The sequence below is a fragment of the Dipodomys ordii genome, unplaced genomic scaffold (genome assembly GCF_000151885.1).
Source record: "Dipodomys ordii isolate 6190 unplaced genomic scaffold, Dord_2.0 Scaffold50, whole genome shotgun sequence".
Classification (NCBI taxonomy): Eukaryota; Metazoa; Chordata; class Mammalia; order Rodentia; family Heteromyidae; genus Dipodomys; species Dipodomys ordii.
In genome coordinates this window covers 658,449-679,829 of record NW_012267266.1, presented here as the reverse complement: position 1 = coordinate 679,829, position 21,381 = coordinate 658,449, and the positions used below count along the sequence as shown (strand labels likewise).

General features: G+C 37.7%; 1 protein-coding gene across 4 annotated transcripts in view; it reads left to right on the top strand.

Annotated features, from left to right (window-relative positions):
- Arhgap26 (Rho GTPase activating protein 26) overlaps positions 1–21,381 on the top strand; it is a 462,007-nt gene that overhangs the window by 145,618 nt on the left and 295,008 nt on the right. For all 4 annotated transcript variants that reach the window (XM_013020413.1, XM_013020415.1, XM_013020414.1 and 1 more), the window contains one exon: positions 10,462–10,540. In XM_013020413.1, coding sequence (XP_012875867.1) covers positions 10,462–10,540 — 79 coding nt within the window. The remainder of the gene's footprint in view (positions 1–10,461; positions 10,541–21,381) is intronic.

The window sequence follows — 21,381 nt, the reverse complement described above, 5'->3', positions numbered from 1 at the left end:
CTATCTCATGTGATTTGCTTTCAGAGGCAGAATCACATCATTTTTTTTACAACTTTTAATAACAGTACTATATACATGTGGGTGTTTTTTATGGTGTTATTTTATATTTTTTGTTTTTTTTTCCCTTGGAACTTCATTGGAGATTACAGGAACAAATTAGTTATTAAGTGAAAAGTTCAGCAAGTACCTTCATAAACTGCAGTTTGTGTTTAGGTAGGGAAAAAAATATCTCAAAAAATGGAGGATTGGCTAAAGTCAGAGAAGTGGAAGCTAAAGATTTGTAGAAGATCTGAAATATCTACTGGAATCTTTCAGTCAGTACCCTAACTGCAAGTGTGTTTTTATGACAGCCTGTATGTTACAGGTGGAAGATCAAGATAGTTTCCAATTTGAATTTAGAATTGGTTCCCTCCTAGCTATATGACTTCTGGTGAGTAGGTCAGCCACATTTATATATAAGATGGGGCCAATTGTACTTGCCATACAGGATTGTTTTATTCTTTATTTTTTATATATTTTTATTGTAAAAATACTGTACAGAGGAGTTATAGTTACATGAGTAAGGTAATGAGTACATTTCCTATCCAACATTGTTACCTCCTCCTTTGTTTTTCTTCTTCCAATCCCCCCCATCATCCCTCCCCTTCCCTCCCCCCTCCCCCTCCCCATGAAGTTGTAAAGTTCGTTTTCAACATAGTGTCTTTTTCATCTTATTGTTACAATGGGTCAACCTATATCCTTATTTCAGCACTTTGTTATTTCCCTTCTCCTCCCCAAATTAGAAAAATGTATATACAAGATGCAGGGCACTGGAATCAAATACAGTGAAAACAGGGGTTAGACCATGGGGGAAGATCATACAAAAGAAACAAAATCACATGGTACATTATAAGTACATTAAAAACAACAGCAAGAAAGATAAAACCACTTGTGTCTCTATCTTGGGGTTCATTTTGCTTAGCATCATCTTATATGGTCATATGAATTTTATACTAGTTATTGCAAATAAGGGAAACTATGGGACCTGTATTTCTTTGGGCCTTACTTCACTTAATATAATTTTTTCCATTTCCTAACAAATGGGCAGTGTCATTCTTTCTGATGGAGGCATAGAATTCCAATATAATACATACATACATATATATATACACATATATATGTGTGTGTGTGTGTGTGTGTATATATATATATATAGAGAGAGAGAGAGAGCACATTTTTTTTGATCCATTCATCTACTGAGGGGCATCTGGGTTGGTTCCATATCTTAGCTATGGTAAATAATGCTGTGATAAACATAGTTGTGTTGGTAGCTTTAGTATAGCCTTGTTTGTGACTGTTTGGGTAAATGCCCAAAAATGGGATTGCTGGGTCATAGGGGAGCTCTATGTGGAGTCTTTAAAGAACCTCCATACTGCTACAGGATTGTTTTGAAACTAGAAAAAGTAATACACCTCTGGTCTGAAAGGTTAGTATTTAAAAACATTTTATTCAAAATTCTTGGGTTTTATTGTTCTTATTAAAAACCTTAGGTTTGGTAGGTGTTTTTATGAGCCTGCTTTTGGCCTACAGCATCATGACTTTTCAATTATCCATGAGCTGAGAATGAGTACAGGTGTATTACATACATACATATATAAAAGGTTTATGCATCCCCAAATTTATTGTCTCAAAAGGAAACCATATTTATTTTAAAATAATATTAGTACTGATAGTGGGGCTTAAACTAGTAGAATGCTTCTGAGTTCAAGCCCCAGTTCAGCAAATAAATAGCTAGCTAGATAGGTAGCTGGCCAGGTGTGTGATATCTGTATACTGGCTTATGTATCTTTGTGAAATTTTGTGATTGTGTGATTATGTTTCCCAGAAAGAATCATCTTACATAACAGAATTTGTTTTCACATTTAGCCTGTAGGTGGCAGTTTTGTGTGTGTGTGTGTGTGTGTGTGTGTGTGTGTGTGTGTGTTTTGGTAACTATTATAGGGGTCCAGTTGAAAAGCAGCCAGCTGTCTTTTCTGTATTAATGATTCTAGGCAGTGGTCAGTGTTTTGTGTGTGTGTGTGTGTGTGTGTGCATGCACGTGTGTGCGTGCGTGCGTCCGTGCATGCATGCACATGCGCATGCAGTGGATATGATCACTATGATCTTTAAGGGAAAAATACTCTAAATTGCTCATTCTTTGTCTAGGAATTCCCTCCTCCCACCCTTCCACAAATCATTCATACTCACTTTCCTGCAAAAGCAAGTATGCCCTGCCTTTTAATGTCTTCCTGAACTAACATACCAAACTCTTTGCTTCAGCTATGACTTTCTGAAGACAACAGGAGCATGATGATTCTGCCCAGTGTGTCCTGAGAACTGGGCGGCCCCAATTTTCCCTCAGCGTACATGTGCCTTTATCTTGTGCAACAGATTAATCCATTTTTCCTGGTTTCAAACTTCCCCTCCCTCCCCTTCTCACCCTTGTTTGAAATAATATTTGACTTTTACCTTCCTGCTGCTTGGATTGGAGTTCTGGTCTCAATGCCATTGACCTTTCAGGCAGGAAATGGCTTTTTCCTTCCTCTGAGGGTGTTATATCGCTCTGACTTCCATGACTTTAGTGAGGAGATATCAGATTTTCTGACTTGCTTCTTGGTTGTTCTGTAAAATAAGCCAGAGGAGAAGTTTTTGGAATCTTTAGAATTCATGTAGTTAGAATGTTCTCTTTTATGTTTGTTGTTTCTGATGTGTTTACTGTTTGAAAACAGGAAACCATTCAACCAGTATATTCTAGTGATACACATGAAATAGACTAGCAGAAATGGAAAAAAAATGAAACAGAAGAAGATATTTTTCAGTTTATTATCAGTAGTAGTGACAAGTATTTACATTTTCCTTGACTTCCATTCATTCTATGGATTATTAATGCTTTCACTTGTGTTAAAATGTGTTTTCCTACATCCCTGGTTAGTATGGGTACTATATACGAGGCTGTATCTAATAAATGTTTGTTGCATGTAAAGATCTTACAGTTTAATAGAGCAAAGATTTCTTGATGTTTTATGAATTTGGATTCTGAAAATATAATTGCAACAAATGATTGAATTCAGTTGGTGATATTTACTTTTTACACTATTGTTGTGAAGGTCCTCATTATTTTTAGAACTTTCTTCCCATGAGTGTTGTGGTTTCAATAGGTTATGACTCCTTTGATCATTATGATCAGGTTCTTTCTAAATAATTGATTAGAAATTATTTCTAAAAACTGTGTGTGTATGTATGTATGTATGTATGTATGTATACATGCTGTCCTTCCTTCCCTCCCTTCTTTCCTTTCTCAAGGAGCTGGTGTTCTTGGATCCCAGGGCATATACACTGCCTGCACATGGGGGCAGTACAGCATTGTGGTTAAAGTATGGGCTTTGCTTTAGACATGAGCCCTAGATTCCAGCCCAGGCCTTGCAGTTAATAGTAATGAAGGTATTTCTTCTTTTTTTTATTTTTAAAAAGAGCCATAATGATAGTACTTACTTCAGATAGTTACTGTGAGGAAATAAACAATAATTCAAAAAAGTCCTTAGCATAGTTCTTGGCACATTAAAAAAAAACAGGAAAAAAAAACAATAAATCTTAGCAATGGTTTAGATCTTCTGTTTGTTTTTTTCTTTTTTCTTTTTTCCTCTCCCTGTCTCTCACCTGTGCTCTACCCAGATTGTCATGACTCATGGTAATGGATGATAACAGCATGTGTGCCTGGTACTTAGACGGTTTTGTTTCTGTGACTCTATCCAAGAGTAAAAGTAAAAGAAGAAACAAAAAAAGCTGCGGACTTTGAGGAAATGAGACTAAGCCCTCTTTTCCTTGGGGCAGAAAGAATTTCTTGCCTAGTTCCCCTCATTTTGCTTACTTACCTGCTCTCCATAGACATTTGACTGTGCAATGTCATAAAAATACATGAAAAAGATGATGTTCTCCAAGGTTATCTGTATACATACAGATCTGAACCTTGAACCTATTATATTGTCTAGGAAATGTTAGGGATCAGTTTCCCAGTATGCTTTAGAAACAAAGGACCATTTCTCCTCCAAGCCCTCTTTTCCCTGTCTTCCTACAGAAGCACTTTGGAGCTGGTTTCACACTTTGCCTGTGTGAGAACATGTTTCTGTGGGTACCACAGCTCCTTTACTCTGATCTTGACTCTTAAATGTACAGTAGTATAGAGGAAGTTAGGAATGAACTCTTGCTGATTGGAGGTTTTTAGTCTTATGAGTGAGTAGACCCTAGATCTTTGAGAACTGATTTAAAAAGAATAGGATTGTGAGGTTCAGAGTGTGTTTATTTCAGTGGGGTGGAGTTAGATCTTACATTTCCTTGTCCAATAGGAAGTGGGTGCATTGCCAAACTACTGAGATCACCATTGTTGACTATGGTTCAGGAATAAGATTAGAACAGGAAAGCTGTCGAGGAACCCTGGAATCAGCGCTGGTTGTGCTTTTTCTTGCTTTTGCTTGAGGAGAAGCCATGAGCTGGTATTAGTAGGTGTAATACTGGATGTGGTGCTAAATGGTAGATTGTTTCCCTGGGTTCTCTTATGGGGGCCAGTGTTGGAAAAGATAGGGTGGTGGCTAGCAATAGATGGAGAACTACCTTCTGTATCCCCTCTGTGGCATGAGTGTTGCAGCCTAGAAAAGTTGCAGATCCTTGTTCGTAGTGCTCAAGCTGATTCAGCTTTTGTACTAACCAAAGATATATTCAGAAAGATATTCAGAAAACATGCTGTCTTTCAAGGGAATTTTTAGGAGTGAGCTCTGCAAAGGAATGTTTTTGTTTTGTTCCTCTACCTGGTGGCTAGAAGGGAGCTTCTTGGCAGGCTTTCTGAAATTTGCTGAAGGCCCCTTTTCTGACCTTATTAGTTACCAGATATTAATTTCTAAAGGGAGTAGCAGGCTACTTTGAAGTTTTCCTCAAGAGGAAAAAGGAAACAACCATGATGTCAGAGCTGATGTGTTTCTTCAGTGGGGTGTTTGTGGTAGAGGTGTGACTTTTTAGTGTTATGTGTGAGCATGTTGGTGGCAGGGGTGGACATGCCAGCAGTACCTGTGAGTTTCTTTCCTTTCTTAAACTATATACCTTCCCTTCCAGCTATAATACTGATTCTGTCCCTTATTTGTTATCCTCATCCATTTGTTTCTTGAATAACAGCTAAGTTTTGTAATGTTTACTTTGTGCCTGACACTTCCAAATGTATGATACCCTTCTCACTCAACTTTCCCAACACACTGCAAAGTGTAACCCTGCTAATGCTGATGTGCAAATAATTGTTTTACTTTATTCTTTTCTCTTGAAAGTGCAGATTATAAGAGAAGTAGAGAGGAGTACAGATGTTTGTATGTCAAAAACCACACTGCTAGGAAGCATTAGGGTCAGGATAACTAGTGAAATAAAACATGCAAGAAGCCTGGTGCCAGTGGCTCATGCCTGTAGTCCCAGCTACTCAGGAGGCTGAGGTGTGAGGATTGCAACTTGAAACCAGTCCGTGTAGGAAGGTCTGGGAGACTCTTATCTCCAATCAGTGACCAAAAAAAAGCAGGAAGTGGAGTTGTGGCTCAAATGGTGGAGTATTAATTAGCTTCGAGCCGAAAAACACCTCAGGAACAGAATCCAGGCCATAAGTTCAAACCCCACTACCAGCACACACATACACGAACACACACACACGAACACACACACACACACACGAACACACACACACACACACACACACACAAATTACATGAGAAGTCTTACCTCTTGGGTGTTTAAAACAAATGATTTTAAAAAATAGTACTGAAGATTGAACCCAAAGCCTTGAAAATGTGAGGCAAGTAAGCACTCTACCACTAAGCTACATCCACAACCCTATATAACAGGTTAATTCAGATTTATTTACAGTAAAATGCATAAATCTTGTGCCTGTGTTTTGATAACTTTTTATACATATACACATGTACACACCTGATCAGAAAAACATTTGTATTTCTCCAGAAGTTTCTGTTTGTGCTTTCCTTAAACAGAATCATTCTTCTGACTTATTGCATCATGGAAAAGTTTTGCACATGTATGAACATTGTGTAGGATTTGTAGTCTTTTGTACCTAACTTATTTTACTCCTCAAGTCTGAGATTTATCCCATGATCTTCTGTATAGCAACAGTAGGTTACTTTCAATTGTGTGATGTCACATAGTTTAGGCAGAGAACAATTTTTCTTTCTCCTCTCCCTCCCCTCTCTATCTCTTAACCTCCTGTCCTGCCAGTACTGGGGCTTGAATTCAGAGCCTGTATGTTGTCTTTTAGCTTTTTTACTCAAGGCAAACCACTCTACTACTTGTGCCACAGCTCCACTTCTGGCTTTTGGTGGCTAATTGGAGATAAGAGTCATGGACTTTTCTGCCTCTTGAGCGGTCTTTGAACCTCAGTCCTCAGATCTCAGCCTCTTAAGTAGCTAGAATTAAAGGTGTAAACATTGACACCTGTTTTTTTGGTTTCTTTTGGAAGATATTTTTGTTGATGTAGTTCACTGTAAGCATTCTTTCATGTGTCTTGTAGTGGGCATATGTCCTCATTTCTCTTGGTGACAAATGTAGGAGTAGAATGACAAAGTCATAGGCTGTGTGTTTAATTCTAGTAAATAGTGTTAAATTCATTCTTCTTGATATTGTCAGTTTCTTTTCCAACCAGAAATGTATGAGAGTCCTAGCTACTCAGTGTTGTGGTCTTTTTAATACCATTCAGAAGGGTAATGTGGGTTCAATTACATTTCCCTGGTGAGTAATTGTTTTGTGTCTTATTTCTTATGCCTGTTGGCCATTTGGATGTTCTCTTTTAAGAAGTAACTTTTAAGTTTTGTGGTTTTTTTTTTTGTTATTATTCTAGTCCTGGGTCTTGAATACAGGGCTTGAGTGCTGTCCCTGAGTTTTTGTGCTCAATGCTAGTGTTCTACTCCTGGAGCCACAGCTCCATTTTTGGCTTTTTTGATGATTAATGGGAGATAAGGGTCTCACAGACTAAACTGCTCAGGCTGGCTTTGGACCATGATTGTCAGATCTTGGTCACCTGAGTAGCTTGGGTTACAGGTATGCCTGGCTTCCTTTTAAGTCTTTTATTGAATCTCATTGTTTATTCTCCCCATTTATCTGTAAACATTCTTCACCTATGTTGGATGAGTTTTGATGATGATACATACTACAAATATATTCTTACTCTGATTTACATTTTCTCTCCTTTATTTTTGGTGAATACAAAATTTTCATTTTGGTGAATTCCAATCTGCAAATACTTTTTATGATACCTTCTGTATTATTTTTTCTTTAAAAACTCACTGTTTTTCTCTGGTAAATATTTTGATGCAAAAAATACATTTGGGAGATCTTTATAGAAATCAGCCTTAGTTCCTTTGGGCAATATTGGATTCTTGGTTTGGGATCGGCTACTTGCCTATAGTGGTAGGTAGTCTGGCCCTAGTATTTATGGCGCATAAATTTACAAGCCCTTTTTCATTCTAGCTCATTTGATTCTTTACTAGGGTTTATCATGCAGGAGCTCATTAAGGTACTTGAAAAAGTGGCTTGTCGATTTTGAGTCAAGAAAACTTGGGTGGTCATCAGGAGTACTCTAGAGGTCTCTGGCACCTTTCCATTTGCCATGAAATTATGCATTAAGCAAGGTTTAGAAATGGACTGTTTGTGTTCACATCTAGTTTGTGTAACTTGCTAGCTCCATAATCATGAATGAGTTGCTTAATAAACCTGAGCCTAGTTTTCTTTTCTTTTTCTTTCTTTTTATTTTTGTAATGGGCATTGAACTTGGGGCTTTACTTTTGTTTTGCTCTGAAAACAACCACATGCATTTCAAACAAGTAATTGCACACCATGTAGAGAAGATCTGAAAGTGTGCTGTCTCACAGGGGCTGACATGGAAAGTATAGGGTCATTGAAGATTTTGTTGGTTTTGAGGGATAGTGGTTATGAGGGGTCCAGTGAAAGTAAATATGGAAAGTTATTGCTTGATTCCAAAATAAAGAAAGTTGACCCTGTTACTTTGGCTCTAGGAATTTCACAAGCAACTAAAGATATCTGTGTAATAGTGTTTCTGTTTGTATTGGAGAGAAACAAAAGAATATTTTCTAGATACCTAGAAAGGACAGTCCTATATCTCGTTGTACATAGAGACAGCTAAAGAAAAGTACACTTGGGGAACCAAGATTAAAATGAAATGTGTTGGATTTACTTTCTTTACCACCTGCTATTCGTTCTCCACCACACTCTTTCCACAAGAGGGAACAAGACCATATGAATTATATGTTGATGTATGTTCTTGAAATGAAAACAGATCATGTTGTCTTTTTCTTGTTACCATTGCCAAGTGGCCTATCTTACTGCATTGAATATGGTGGGCTCTGTGTGCACTTTCATACCATGTGCCATGAAGTTGTGACAAAGCCCCTGGGATCTTGATATTTAGGCATCTCTTGTGCTCCAGCTGTTTTCTTGCAGGGAATGAAATGCAGATCTGTTGGCTCATTGATCCCAGTATAGAGAGGAGAGTGCTTATGCTTTCTACTTCAGTGAGACCAGGAAGGAAACAAGTGAGGATGAAACAGGAAGTCCAGAGCATGGGCCATAGATGCATCAAGATCTTCTAGCCTTGGTTAAAAGTCAAGTTCCCAGGAATGGCCAAGAAGTTTACCTTCAGTAGGGTGAGGTTGGGCTGGAAATCCCCGTTTTAATAGGTTGCCCAATTTGGAAGTACAGGTACAAGACCTTGAATAGCACTCAAAGATCCTGGGATCTAAGAGTTTCTCAGTAGACCACAGTTTCATAGGCTTTTTATTTCAAAGCCATTAGTTTCAAAGTAACCTTTACACTTAGTGTTTTTGAAAGTTGGAAGGGGGAACATCAATCCACTGAGCCTCTAAGCCACAGATCAGTTCTGAGAGCTGTGGCTGTGAGTACCATCTATAGATACCAGGGATCCTAGCATATTGAATGGGCTGCTGGTGGAAAATGGGTATTTGGTTCTGAGAATGCAAATTTTTGAGAAGATGGATAGCCCTGGCAGGGGCTCAAGGGAATGGAAGTTTCTCCATGTTTGGAGTCATCTGCATTGTGGTGCCTGTATCCAATGTGGCCATCAAGGACTGGACACCCTCTCAGAAACCAGTCACACCCACCCACCCACTCCCATCCATCTATATCTCTATTTCTCTCTCCTGTCTCTCTGTTTCTTTCTTTTTTTCTATTTCTTTGTCTTCCTCCCTCCCTCTCACTCTGTCTTTGTTTTTGTCTCTCTCTGTCTCTCTGTCTCTGTCTCAAACACACATACTCACTCCCAGTATCAATGCTTTTCATATCCCTAGACCTCCATACTTACATGCTTACAGATATGTTAGTTAAAATGTATGAAGCATAAACAAGTCTATCCTATTCATTGGAACTATGGAAAGCAGCCAGGACTAGAGAGAGTAGGTGGATTGAAATGGGCAGGTTTGGGTGCTAGGGGGCCTAGACTTGTATATTTTTAGTACATTACTGTTTTTGGATTGTCACAGGGCCTATGGACTCAGATGGTAATCAGACTTCAGTTCTTCTTTAGTCTGTCTCTTCCTTTATTTCACAATTTCTCAGTCATTAAAAATGAGGTTTAAATCAACTCTTTTTTCACTTTTTCAGGGATGTAGCCTTGAAAGCCTGATAGACAGTTTGAATTGTTCCTACAGAAAAAAATGCATAAATTTTTGTGGGGGAAGTAATTAATGGAGAATGTGCAATCTATCTGTGGACCCTAAATGTAGGACATCTGCTTTAAAGTCATTTTTAGGCACAGTCTTAGAACTCAACAAACACTTTGGTACTGGAGTGCCTGTGCTCAGTTGGAAGGAGCAAGCACATTTCAATGAGAGCATAAAAAGCTAATGCCCATAAAGCACTCGGCCATTAACACAGTAAGTGTTCATTAAAAATTACATACACTTAATAGACTCATAATTACAACGCTGATTAACTCTAACGCTGTCAAGCGCCATTTAGAGACATTGGACTAGTTACTAGGAAATGAAGAGAACACTAACTTTGCATGTTTCTCCCTCTATTTATCCTGAGTTCAGCAACTCTGCTCACCTCAGTAAATACTCATTCCTATGAGTAAAGCACTGTGTTAAATAAGTATTATGTAGACTAGAAATATGTAAGATTTTAAGGAACAAACAAGATCTAAAAGAATCATTTCATTTACCATTTACTTGTATCTCCTATGTTTCTTCCTACCTCTGTGAGGGAGGTGAGCTCATAGAAGTGGCTTAGAAAAGCTGAGTGTTGTGCCTCTGTTGGTGCTGTTGGACTTAGTGGCCTCACATTGTGTTGAGTGAGGATTTCTTTAAGATTCTTCTCTGCCACTTGGCTGAATGTAGCACTGGGGTCATATCTGTGTCTTTCCTTTCTGTACAGGCCAGGGGTTATCACTATGCAGGCATTGTCGGAAGAGGACCGCAGGCTCTGGATGGAAGCCATGGATGGCCGGGAACCTGTAAGTAACAATTCAGGGAAGTAGAACAAGAATAAAGATCTTGAGTTATTTGTTGCTTCCCTACTGAGGGATTTTTTGCTGTTGTTCTAAAGCCTTGAGTTTTTGAAACCAAGTACCAGAGGCAATTTTTTTACTCCAGGTTGGTGTTTGTGGATTTTGCTGTTGCTTCCTTGAGTATTTAGTTCCTGAGTTTTGGTGTTTCAGTCCTAAGGCTGAAGTTCTGAATGATACTATACCAGAACTTTACCTTTGCAGGGGCTCCTGGGTCTTTCAAAGGAGTTTGGCAAGCTGAATGTTTATTGATTATTGATGTCTTCAGAAAGTAGGGTAGAAATCACAAACTCAAGCTCATTTTAATGGGATAAATAATCATAACAGTATACACAGGTTGGGCCAACATCTTTCATCATTGCTTTAGGTTCAATATCCTTTTGCCATAAAGAACTACATCTCATTTTAAGCCGTTGGATATCAGGGTAGATAGAAGGAGCTAAACCTGGTGATGTGACCCATGTTCCCATTTCAGAGATGCTTGTCTCAGGAGGGTGATATAATTTTGTGATTGTTCTACAAGTTGTGACATGTAAAACCTCTGTGAGAGCCCTGGGGAAAGACGAACAGTCCTCTTACCTTGGTGCTAAGTATCTCATCTGTAGTCTTCAGCAAATATCAAGGTATCAAAAATCCTAAGAGTATAGTCTAGCCAAAACTTGCCAATAAAAGATAGGAAGAAACCAAACTGTTGCAGGCCACTAGTTAACATCTGCCAAAGCTCTCTAGAGAAGCAGGGAAAGGTGTGTGCAAGGAAAAGGCAGACTGTGGCCTTCATTGATGTTAGAGTCCTGTGATGAAGGCTAGGAGTCCAGTGCAGTTGATCTCAGTTAACTTGTGTCTTTTTCTCAGCCTACCATGGTGATCTGGCAATGTAGATTGATATGTTTTTCTGTTCAACTGTTTTATGCAAACATGGAACTCAATTCAGTCAACTCAGCATAAACAAGTAGTATTTGTATAACACTTAACGGTATAAAGCAAGATATAAGTAACTGATGATTTAGGCAAAGTTGGCTAACCTATAATAAAACAATGTTTAATCTTAATTCTTCTGAGCTAAAATTATAAGGTAGTTCCAAATTTCCTTGGAATGTGTACATATTTTTACCTTTAGGATTTTAATTGGGTTTTGGCAGTTTTGGGCTTTGATTATAGGAACTTGTTATTACTAGGTTGGTGCTCTACTAGGTTGGTCCTCTGAGCCACACCTTCAGCCCTGACTTTTGTTGGTTACTTTTTTAGGATAGGGTCTGGTTTCCTGCCTAGCTGTGCTCCTGAGCTATGATTTGCCCACCTTATGTTTCTCATCACTGTTGAGCTAACAAGCACATGCTACCATAATCAGCTTACCATAATCAGCTTTCTTATTGCTCAGGCTGCCCTCAAATTGAGATTTTTTTTCCAGTCTCAGCCTTCCCAGTAGCTAGGATTACAAGCATGAACCACCTGGCTCTATATTTGGGATTTTTTTTTTTTTTGTGAGCACAATTGCTACTTAATGACAGCAGCTTATGAAAACAGCTTCTTGAAAGCTTTCATTGTAGTAAGAATCCTTTATCATCAGCTTTGACATGAAGTTGAGCAAATTACATCTATCTCTTGACCCATTTATTTTTCTTTAGTGTTGTAGGAATAATTGTTATGAATTCATTTTATGGATAAGCAAAATGAGGTTTAGAGAAATTACTTATCTTGAGAACACTAATGAAGAGTGTATTTGCCTCTCTGAACCCAGAAGTCCACGTTTATCAGGGTCATTCTACTATCCTCACCCCATAGTTGCTCTGGTCATTGCAAATTCCCATCTGGAAAGCGTCCAGGAGAAGCATTTTGAAGGACTCAGCAAGGAACCCCTCACTTCTACTGGCACTGCCATTAACCCTACTCACCTTCAGAGGACAATGGGGAATTTAAGCTGCACTTAGACATGAGCTCTGCTCTTCCAGTACACGTTAAGGAAGAAGAGAAAGGAGGCTGTGGGTGGTTGTCTACCAGTAGATGTTACTTGGGTTTCATCTTTAATAGAGACAAACTTTGAAATTATCTTGTAAGTCCCCCTCTCCCCTCTTTCTCTCTGTCTCTGTCTCTACTGAGGTTTGAACTCAAGGCTTAGTACTTGCCAGGGAGGTGCTTTATTACTTAAGCCATGCCTCCATCCCTTCCCTTTTTTCCTTTTCTGACTCTTGAATGATTTTTTAAAAGAATAATAACATTTATTAAGCACCTCTTGTGCGTCAAGTCGTGAATGACTCTTTAAATTCCTGGAAATCTCCAGGATGAACATACCTCTTATGGCATGCTGTTCTTGGTATAAGTAAGAATAACAGCAACCATAGGAAAAACCCCACCCAAAAAGCTGAAATGAATCCTGTTCTAAGCCTTCTCTTTCACTACTTCCCACAACCTGATTTTTGTTCTGTCTGTTGATAATTGATCTCTAATCATTTCAGTCTTTCTGTAGACTAACATCTGGCTTATAGAGATGAAAAGTGTGCTATTGAAATGTACACATTAAAAATCTGTTAAAACACCAAACATTTCTGTATCTAAACATGATAATAATTATTTCCTCACAGGAACATATAGTTTTCATTGAAAGCCATACTTTTGTGTGCTTTTTAGTTTGTTAGAGAGAAATTACAGACAAATGATGACTACGTAATCAACAGTACCACAGACATAATTGTTTCTCCCACTACTGATAATTCCTAGAGAACATTATTGGAGCTACATGCCCAGTAGAAAATTAGCAGCTCCAGTTTTAATCACCATCTCCCTAATTGGTTTAATTTTTCCCCTTGGGAGTTTTGGCTTTCTCAAGTTGGCCTTTTTCTCCAGCTGGTCTTAAAGCAGTTCCATTTTCAGAGAGATGCTAACTGAGATACATGTCTTCCATTCTCTACTGTTTGTGTGTGGTACGAGTAACTTTAGTTTCTACTTTCTTTGTTCTTAATTCTTTAATAACACTTTAAGATCTATCAGGATAGAAAAAAACCCTCTGAAATGAGTCCCACATTTTGTAACATTGTAGCTGTTACATGAATCACAATTGCTAGCATGTCACATTCTAATCTGCAGAAATATTGAATATCTTCATGGACTGTTGGGCATATGATAGAGGAAGCAATTAGAGTTGTGCTTCTATATAGAACATTATTGATTTTATCTGTGTACTGAATTTAAAATGTTTTAGTTCAAATGAAGGAAATCCAATTCAAATTTGCTTGACAAAAGGCTAGGTTCATTGGGTTACATAATTGAAAAGCATAGTTTTGGAAACTATTTGAATTTAAAGCCCATTAGAATCTCATAACTTACATAATGTTTGATGGTTTCTACTTTGTTCTTGCTTCACTTTGCAATATATTCTTAACATGTAGTGGTGAGATGCTCCCTATTTTAAGCGTACATGTGATGATTAATTTTTGTTATAGTACATGTTATTGCTGTTATTATTTGATTTTCTGAAAAGAGGGTCTTGCTATATAATGGAAGGTGGACTCATACTTGATATGTGGCCCAAGCTGGCCCAGAACTTAGACCTTGCTATACTGAGAGGTAGAATGGGCCATGTACCAATGGTGCTTGTCTGCTATCTTTAGGAGGCTAAGATCAGGAGGATTGTAGTTTGAGGACATCCCAAGAGAAAAGATCATGATCTTCTATCTCAATTGCTGGAGGTAAATGTGCCCATTTGTCATCCCTGAAACATAGGAGGCTATGATGGGAAGGATCATGGTTCCAGGCCAGGCAAGACAATAATGTTCATGACACCCCCATCACAACAGAAAAATCTTACAAAATCCACTTACCTATCATCCCAGATATGGCAGGAAGCATAAATAGCAGAGTTGTGGTCCAGACTGATTCAATAAAAAAAGTGAGATATATTTCAAAATTGACTAGAGCAAAAAGGGCTGGAGACATGGCTCAAGTGGTAGAGAGTGTCTCTAGCAATCATGAAGCTCCAGTACCTCAAAAAAATTGAGATCAGCAAATTTTTCTGTAATAGATGATCTATTATAGAAATAATAATTATTACCTAAGATAACAAGTATTTTAGGCTTTATGAGCCATAGAATGACTATTGTAGCTACTTACCTTTTGTGTAGCAATTGAAAAGCAACACAGAAAATATATGAATGAATGCATGTGCCTGTTTCAACAAACTTTCTTTTTTATTATTTTTAGTTGGACTGAGAGGTTATCATTCAACATGTCATTTTATAAGAATAATGCATCTTGATCAACATTATTCCTTTCAGCATTCTCTCCCATCCCTCCCAATCTTACCCCTCCCCTCAGTTTTCCTTTCAATAGGTCATGGATTAAATATTATCTTCCTCATATTCATAAACACTTTCTTTTTTATTGTTATTATAAAGATGATATATGAGGAGTTATAGTTACATAAGTCAGGTAATGAATGCATTTGTTTTTAAATAGTGTCAACCCTTCCCTCACTTTCTCCTGGGTTTTCCCTTCCATTCCCCCACCCCCAAGTTGTATAGTGCCTAGTGAGTATCCTTGCTGCATTTGTTCATTGTTTGTCCCACCATTTCTGTGCTCCCCGTTATCTTCCTCCAAACAGATAAATTTACAAACTTACAAGCAAAACAAAAAGTATAGAAAACAAAAGCAGCAACAAAAGAAAAAAACCACCTCTTGTTTCCATTTTTTAGAGTTTATTTTTGTAAATATCATTTTATATACACATAGCTATTGTGCCTTTGTGATCCTCTCCCAAGAATATCGTTCTGTGGTCTCATTGTGTGAATGTCTAGAGTTCTATATAATTTATCCTGTCTTTTACCATCCATTGTGTTTACTTGTAGATTTCATAGGCACATTCTACTATGACAAATAAGGGAAACCATGCAACCTAAATGTCTTTGGGTCTGGCTTGCTTCACTTAATATAATTTTTCCAAGTCTTTCCATTTCCTTATGAGTAGTACAATATCATTCTTTCTGTTGGCATAGTAAATTTTGTTCTTTCGACCCATTTGTCTATTGAGGGGCATCCAGTCCATATCTTGGCTATGGTAAACAATATTGCAGTGAACATAGTTGTGCTAGAAGCTTTAATATGGCCTTGTTTGTGTTCTATTGGATAAATTCCCAGGAATAGAATTGCTGGTTCTTAGGGAAGCTCCATGTTGTCTTTTGATGAACCTCCATACTTCTTTCTAGAGTGGTTGAACAAGTTTACATTGCTACTAACAGTGTAATAGAGTTTCCTTTTGGCCACATCCCTGCCAGCATCTGTTATTAGTTTTCTTGATAATGACCATTCTAACTGGGGTTAGGTGGAACACAGGTCAGGAGAAAGACAGCCTCTTCAAATAGGGCTGTCAAAATTGGCAATACACATACAGAAAACTGTACCAGAATCAAGTCTAAATGGATTAAAGACCTTAATGTCTGTCCAGATACCATGAAAATATTGCTGGAAGAGGTAGGAGAAACACTAGGGTCCCTAGACATGGGTTGAAACTTCCTAAGTAATGATCCAGAATCACAACAAATCAAAGAAACTGGATAAGTGGGATTACATCAAACTGACCAGTTTCTGCATGGCAAAGGACATACCTAACAAAATAAATGGAAAGCCAACTGATTGGGGAAGATTTTTACTAGCCATGCATTAGACAAGGTTCTCCTATCTAAAATATACTTATAACTTAAAAAATTAACCCCCACCAAAATAAACCCTAAAAGAAACAACAGCCCAATTAATAAATGGGCTAAAGACTTAAGAGAAAAAGAATGGCCAATAGATACATGAAGAAATGTCCATAAAAGAAATGCAAACCAATAACTAATATACATCTAGGATAATTTTACCAGACAAGCAGAAAAGGTCAAAAGTTATGTATATATGACCATATAAGATGATGCTAAGCTAAATGAGTCCCAACACAAGAGGTTTATTCTTTGTTGCTGTTGTTTTTAATGTACTATGTGATTTTTTTGTTTCTTTTGTATGTTCTTCAACCTATGGTATAACCCCTGTTGTTACTGTTACTTGATTCTGGTGCTCTGCATCTTGTATATACATTTTTCTAATTTGGGGAGGAGAAGGGAAGTAACAAAATGCTGAAACAAGGAAACAGGTAGACCCATTGTAACAATGAGACTTACAAGACACTATGTTGAAAATGTACTTTACAACTTGGGGGGGCAGGAAGGGGAGGGGGAGAGAAGGGATAGTAGGGGGAAAACAAAGGAGGGGGTAACAATGCTAGATAGGAAATGTACTCTTTACTCATGTAACTGTAAGCCCCTGTACAATATCTTTACAATAAAAAAGTAATAAAGAATGCAAAAATGTGTCTATATATGTGTCTAAATTTCTTAGATCATCTGACCAGTTTAACGTCACCTTGTCCCATTTTACTAAAATATATTTCCCTGCCTTTGCTAGTGTAAAGATTCATTTAGAAGTCAGCCTGAGCTTTCAGGAGATGTGTAGGGGAACATGAAGTAATCTTTAGCCTCTTTTGCTAGCCATGTATTTTTTTTTACTAGCCATGAATTAGACAAGGTTCCAATTCCACATTGGTTCCAATTATATTGTCATACTTAATTTGTAGAGGCTACCATCCCTAGCTGTAATATAGGGAAGATGTCCCTTCCTAGTGTTAAAAAATGCAGAATGACTCTCTCCTGAGCTTTTTCTGTGTGTTATTATAACATATACAATATACTGATTGTATTCATGGTTTGGGTTGGTTGAGTCAAATTTTAAGTGAAAAAATTAAAAGAAATCTCAGAAACCAAAATATTTTTTTCTGTTATTCTGACATACTTTACTGACTCATTTTTGAATTGTTTAATGATTGGAAATTTAAAACTTAATTATTACTGTGTTTTGAGAATCTATACATTGTCCATAATCCTAATTGTATGCTAGTTGAGCTTACCAGGCCACTACTCTTAATACACTCTCCTTTCTTTTTTTTGGGGGGGGGTGATCCAGTCGTGGGGCCTGAACTCTGGGCCTGGGCACTGTCCCTCAGCTCTTCAGCTCAAGGCTAGCGCTCTACCACTTGAGCCACAGCGCCACTTCTGGCTTCTTTCTTTTTGCTTATGTGGTGCTGAGGAAACGAACCCAGGGCCTCAGGCATGCAAGGCAAGCACTCTACCACTGAGCCACCTTCCCAGCCCCTACACTCTCCTTTCTTTGGTAAGGTACACATGATTGTATGAGTATGAGGAAGATGGAGGATTAAATTGTTCAGCTCTATTGTAATGCTGCAGACCTCACTTACTTAATTTGTTGGTTGGTTGGTTGTGGGGCTTGAATTCAAGGCATGAATGCTGTCCCTGAGCTCTTTAGCTCAAGGCGAGTGCTCTACCACTTGAGCCATAGCACCACTCTATTTCCTGGTGGTTAATTGCCAATCGGAGTCTCACAGATGTTCCTTCCTGGGCTGGCTTTGAACTGCAATACTTGTATCTCAGCCTCTTGAGTAGCTAGGATTACAGGTATGAGCTACCAGAGCCTGGCAACCTTACTTATTTTTGAGTGATGTTTTGGAAGGATAGTTGGGTCCAATTTGTCAAGAGTTTAAAAGTGAGATTCCCAATATTCTTTTCATTTTTCCACTTATCACTGTCTCTCACCATTGCATTACACTTCCATATCATTTTTGTTTACATCTTTTTTTTGATTTTTTTTTTTTTGTGGTGGTCCTTGAGTTTGAACTAAGGGCCTTGGCATTGTTCCTCAGCTCAACTAGTGCTTGAGCCACTATGCCACTTCCTCAGATTTTTGTTTGTTTGTTTTTACTTACTGGAATCAAGAAGCCAGTCACAAGCTACATTTTTGTGTCATGTGAATATGTTTATGTAGGCGGAATTTAGGATAGGTGCATAATACATATCATATCAATGTGCTCAAGATTTAAATGAAATGTAGTAATAATATATCTTTGTTCCCTTTGGTTAGTGTTATAGTTTGAATATGAAATGTCCCCACTGGCTCATGTGTTTAATGCTTGTTCTCATATGGTGGTGCTGTTTTGGGAGATTCTGGAAACTTTTTAAGATTACAGCCTAGTTGAAGGAAGTAGGTCACTGGGCAAGTTATACACAGTTCCTGATTCTTCCTTCCTTCCTTACTGGGCATCATGAGGAAATAGCTTTCTTAACCTCCTGCTACTGATGCTATGACGCCATGATATTTTACTTGAGGGCATAGGGCCAGGCAGCCATGGACTGGACTCTGAAACTGTGAGCTAAAAGAAATCCTCCCCGCCTTAATTTCCTTTGCTCAGGTACTTGGTCACAGCTGTATAAAATCTGACTAATAGAACTGCAATGCTCAGAAGAATATCTTATGTGAGTCAGGGATATTTAATGAACTTGAACTTCAAAATGGGAGGAAAGAAAAATCAGGTGAAATTGTTTAATGTTAGGAAATTGATGAAATTCTTATAAGAAATGGAAATTGTATCAGCATTAAGATTTCAGGAATAAGATATGCTTCACAGATAGAAATTTAACTTGTTTGCTGCTGCTTCCTTATTGGTCTACCACAATGGTTGACCTTTAGCATTCAACAAATACTTGCTGAATGACTAAAGTCAAAACTAAAGGGAAAGGTTGAAGATGACTGAAATTTGCTAAGGATGTTGGGTCACCTTAATTACCTGACAGTATATAAGTAAATTTGAAATTATTTGAATTCCTTGATTTTATGGCTCATTCAGATACACATGTATCTGCTTGTAGCAGAATTTTGCCAAGTGATCCTTGATTCTCCCTTCCCCCTCCCAACTATGGATTTATTTATCTATCTCTTAAAGCCTTCCAACACTGCCATAGAATAATGTTTCAGTACATAAAACAGTTTACAAAAGAAAGTAATTTTTAGGTCATGACTTATCAAAATATTAAAATTTGTGGCATTAGTAGCTCATACCTGTAATCCTAGCTACTGAGGAGGCTGAGATCTGAGGATCATAGTTAAAGTCAGCTAGGCAGGAAAAAAAAAAGCCAGAAGTAGAGCTGTGGCTCAAGGATAGTGCCTAAGCCCTGTGTTCAAGCCCAAGGACCAGCACAAAAAATACAATAAATGTCTGTTTCTACATTTTCAGACTAAAAAATAAGACATAGTACAGGTCTGACAATTTCTATAAATGACATTTCAGGTTTTCAACAGCAATTGTAGTATTCCATGGGAATATCCATAACTTTTTGCTGGTAATGACAGGGTATTGTGGTGTCTTTCCCCCCATTTGTATTAGAAAGAAATACTAAATTTCAATTAGAAGTTAGTGTAAATAGAAGTTTGTTATACTGTTTATTCATTCATTCTGCATCTCAGTTCAGGGACTCCCTGTATTCCCTTTATGGGTTCTATTTGTATGTTTCTTTGCAAAAATGTCTTGATTGATTCTACCTAGTTTCCCGACTCTTAGATTGTAATCGTATACTGACTAGTGTGATTGTTTGATTAGTATATACTTTCATTGGATTGTTACCTTATGAAGGGCAACAGCATTGGTAGTTTGAAGCGAGGAAATTTGGGTTTTATTGTTTTTAGTCTTTGTGGCTTCTTTGTATCGTGTCTGGTACAAAGTAGATATTTGATGCATATTTGTTAAATCATTAAATAAGTTACCCTAAGGAATATGAAAGTATAGTTGGTTTGGTGTGTGTGTGTGTGTGTGTGTGTGTGTGTGTGTGTGTGTGTGTAGTCTATGTCTGTGTGTGTCTACTAGGGAATGAACCCAGGTCCTCACATTCTTATTCCACTTTTTAATTCATGGCTGGTACTCTACCACTTGAGCTCCATCTCATGGCTAAGTAAGATAAGAGTTTCTCAGATTGTCTACTGAGGCTGGCTTAGAGACTCAATCCTCAGATCTCAGCCTCCTGAGTAGTTACTATTGTAGGTATGAGTAAACAATGTCTGGCTGGTGTAACTTGATTTTAGTTGAAGCTAGTTTCTGATGATTCCTCACTATTTTAGTCTATTCTGGTTGCTATGACAAAATGTCAGAAACTGAGTGGTTTATAAACAACAAATACTAATTTTCATAGTTTTGGTTTCCAGGAAGTCCAAGATCAAGCAACCATCAGGTTTGGGATCAAAGGGTCTATTTTTGGGTTCATAAATGGCACGTTTTATTGAATCTTCAAGTAGTAGAAGGGGTAAGACAGCTCCCTTTTTTAAAAGGGCACAGGTCCCACACATAAGGGCTTTGCTCTCATGACTTACTCATTTTTCAAAAGGCTACACCTTCTAGGACCATCTCACTGTTGATTACGATTTCAACATAAGAATTTTTGGGGAACACAAACACTCTACCTACCTAAATTTATGACTGTTCACAAGGCCAGTGTCTAATATTCTTATTGGTTCATTTTGGAGGACCTAAATATCCACCAAATCCCCTTTTATTGGATCCATCTTTACACTATGGCTTTCATAGACTTGAGCCCCTCTCCTTTAAAGTTTGATTATACACTTTCTTCATATCTTTGGCTGTTATTTTTAATCTTTGTTGTTTTTGTTCAACCTCTGATAAATAGGATTGGCTTTGAGATGGAGTTTGAACCTTCATTTCTAAATTGTTTGAATTTTTCAGTGTGTGTTTTATTTTTGTTAAGTAAAAATCATTCTGGAAGTGTCATTGTGAGTTCCATTTGTTCTTTTCAATGTCTCTTGACTTTGAGATTTCATTGGTTCCAATTATATTGTCATACTTAATTTGTAGAGGCTACCATCCCTAGCTGTAATATAGGGAAGATGTCCCTTCCTAGTGTTAAAAAATG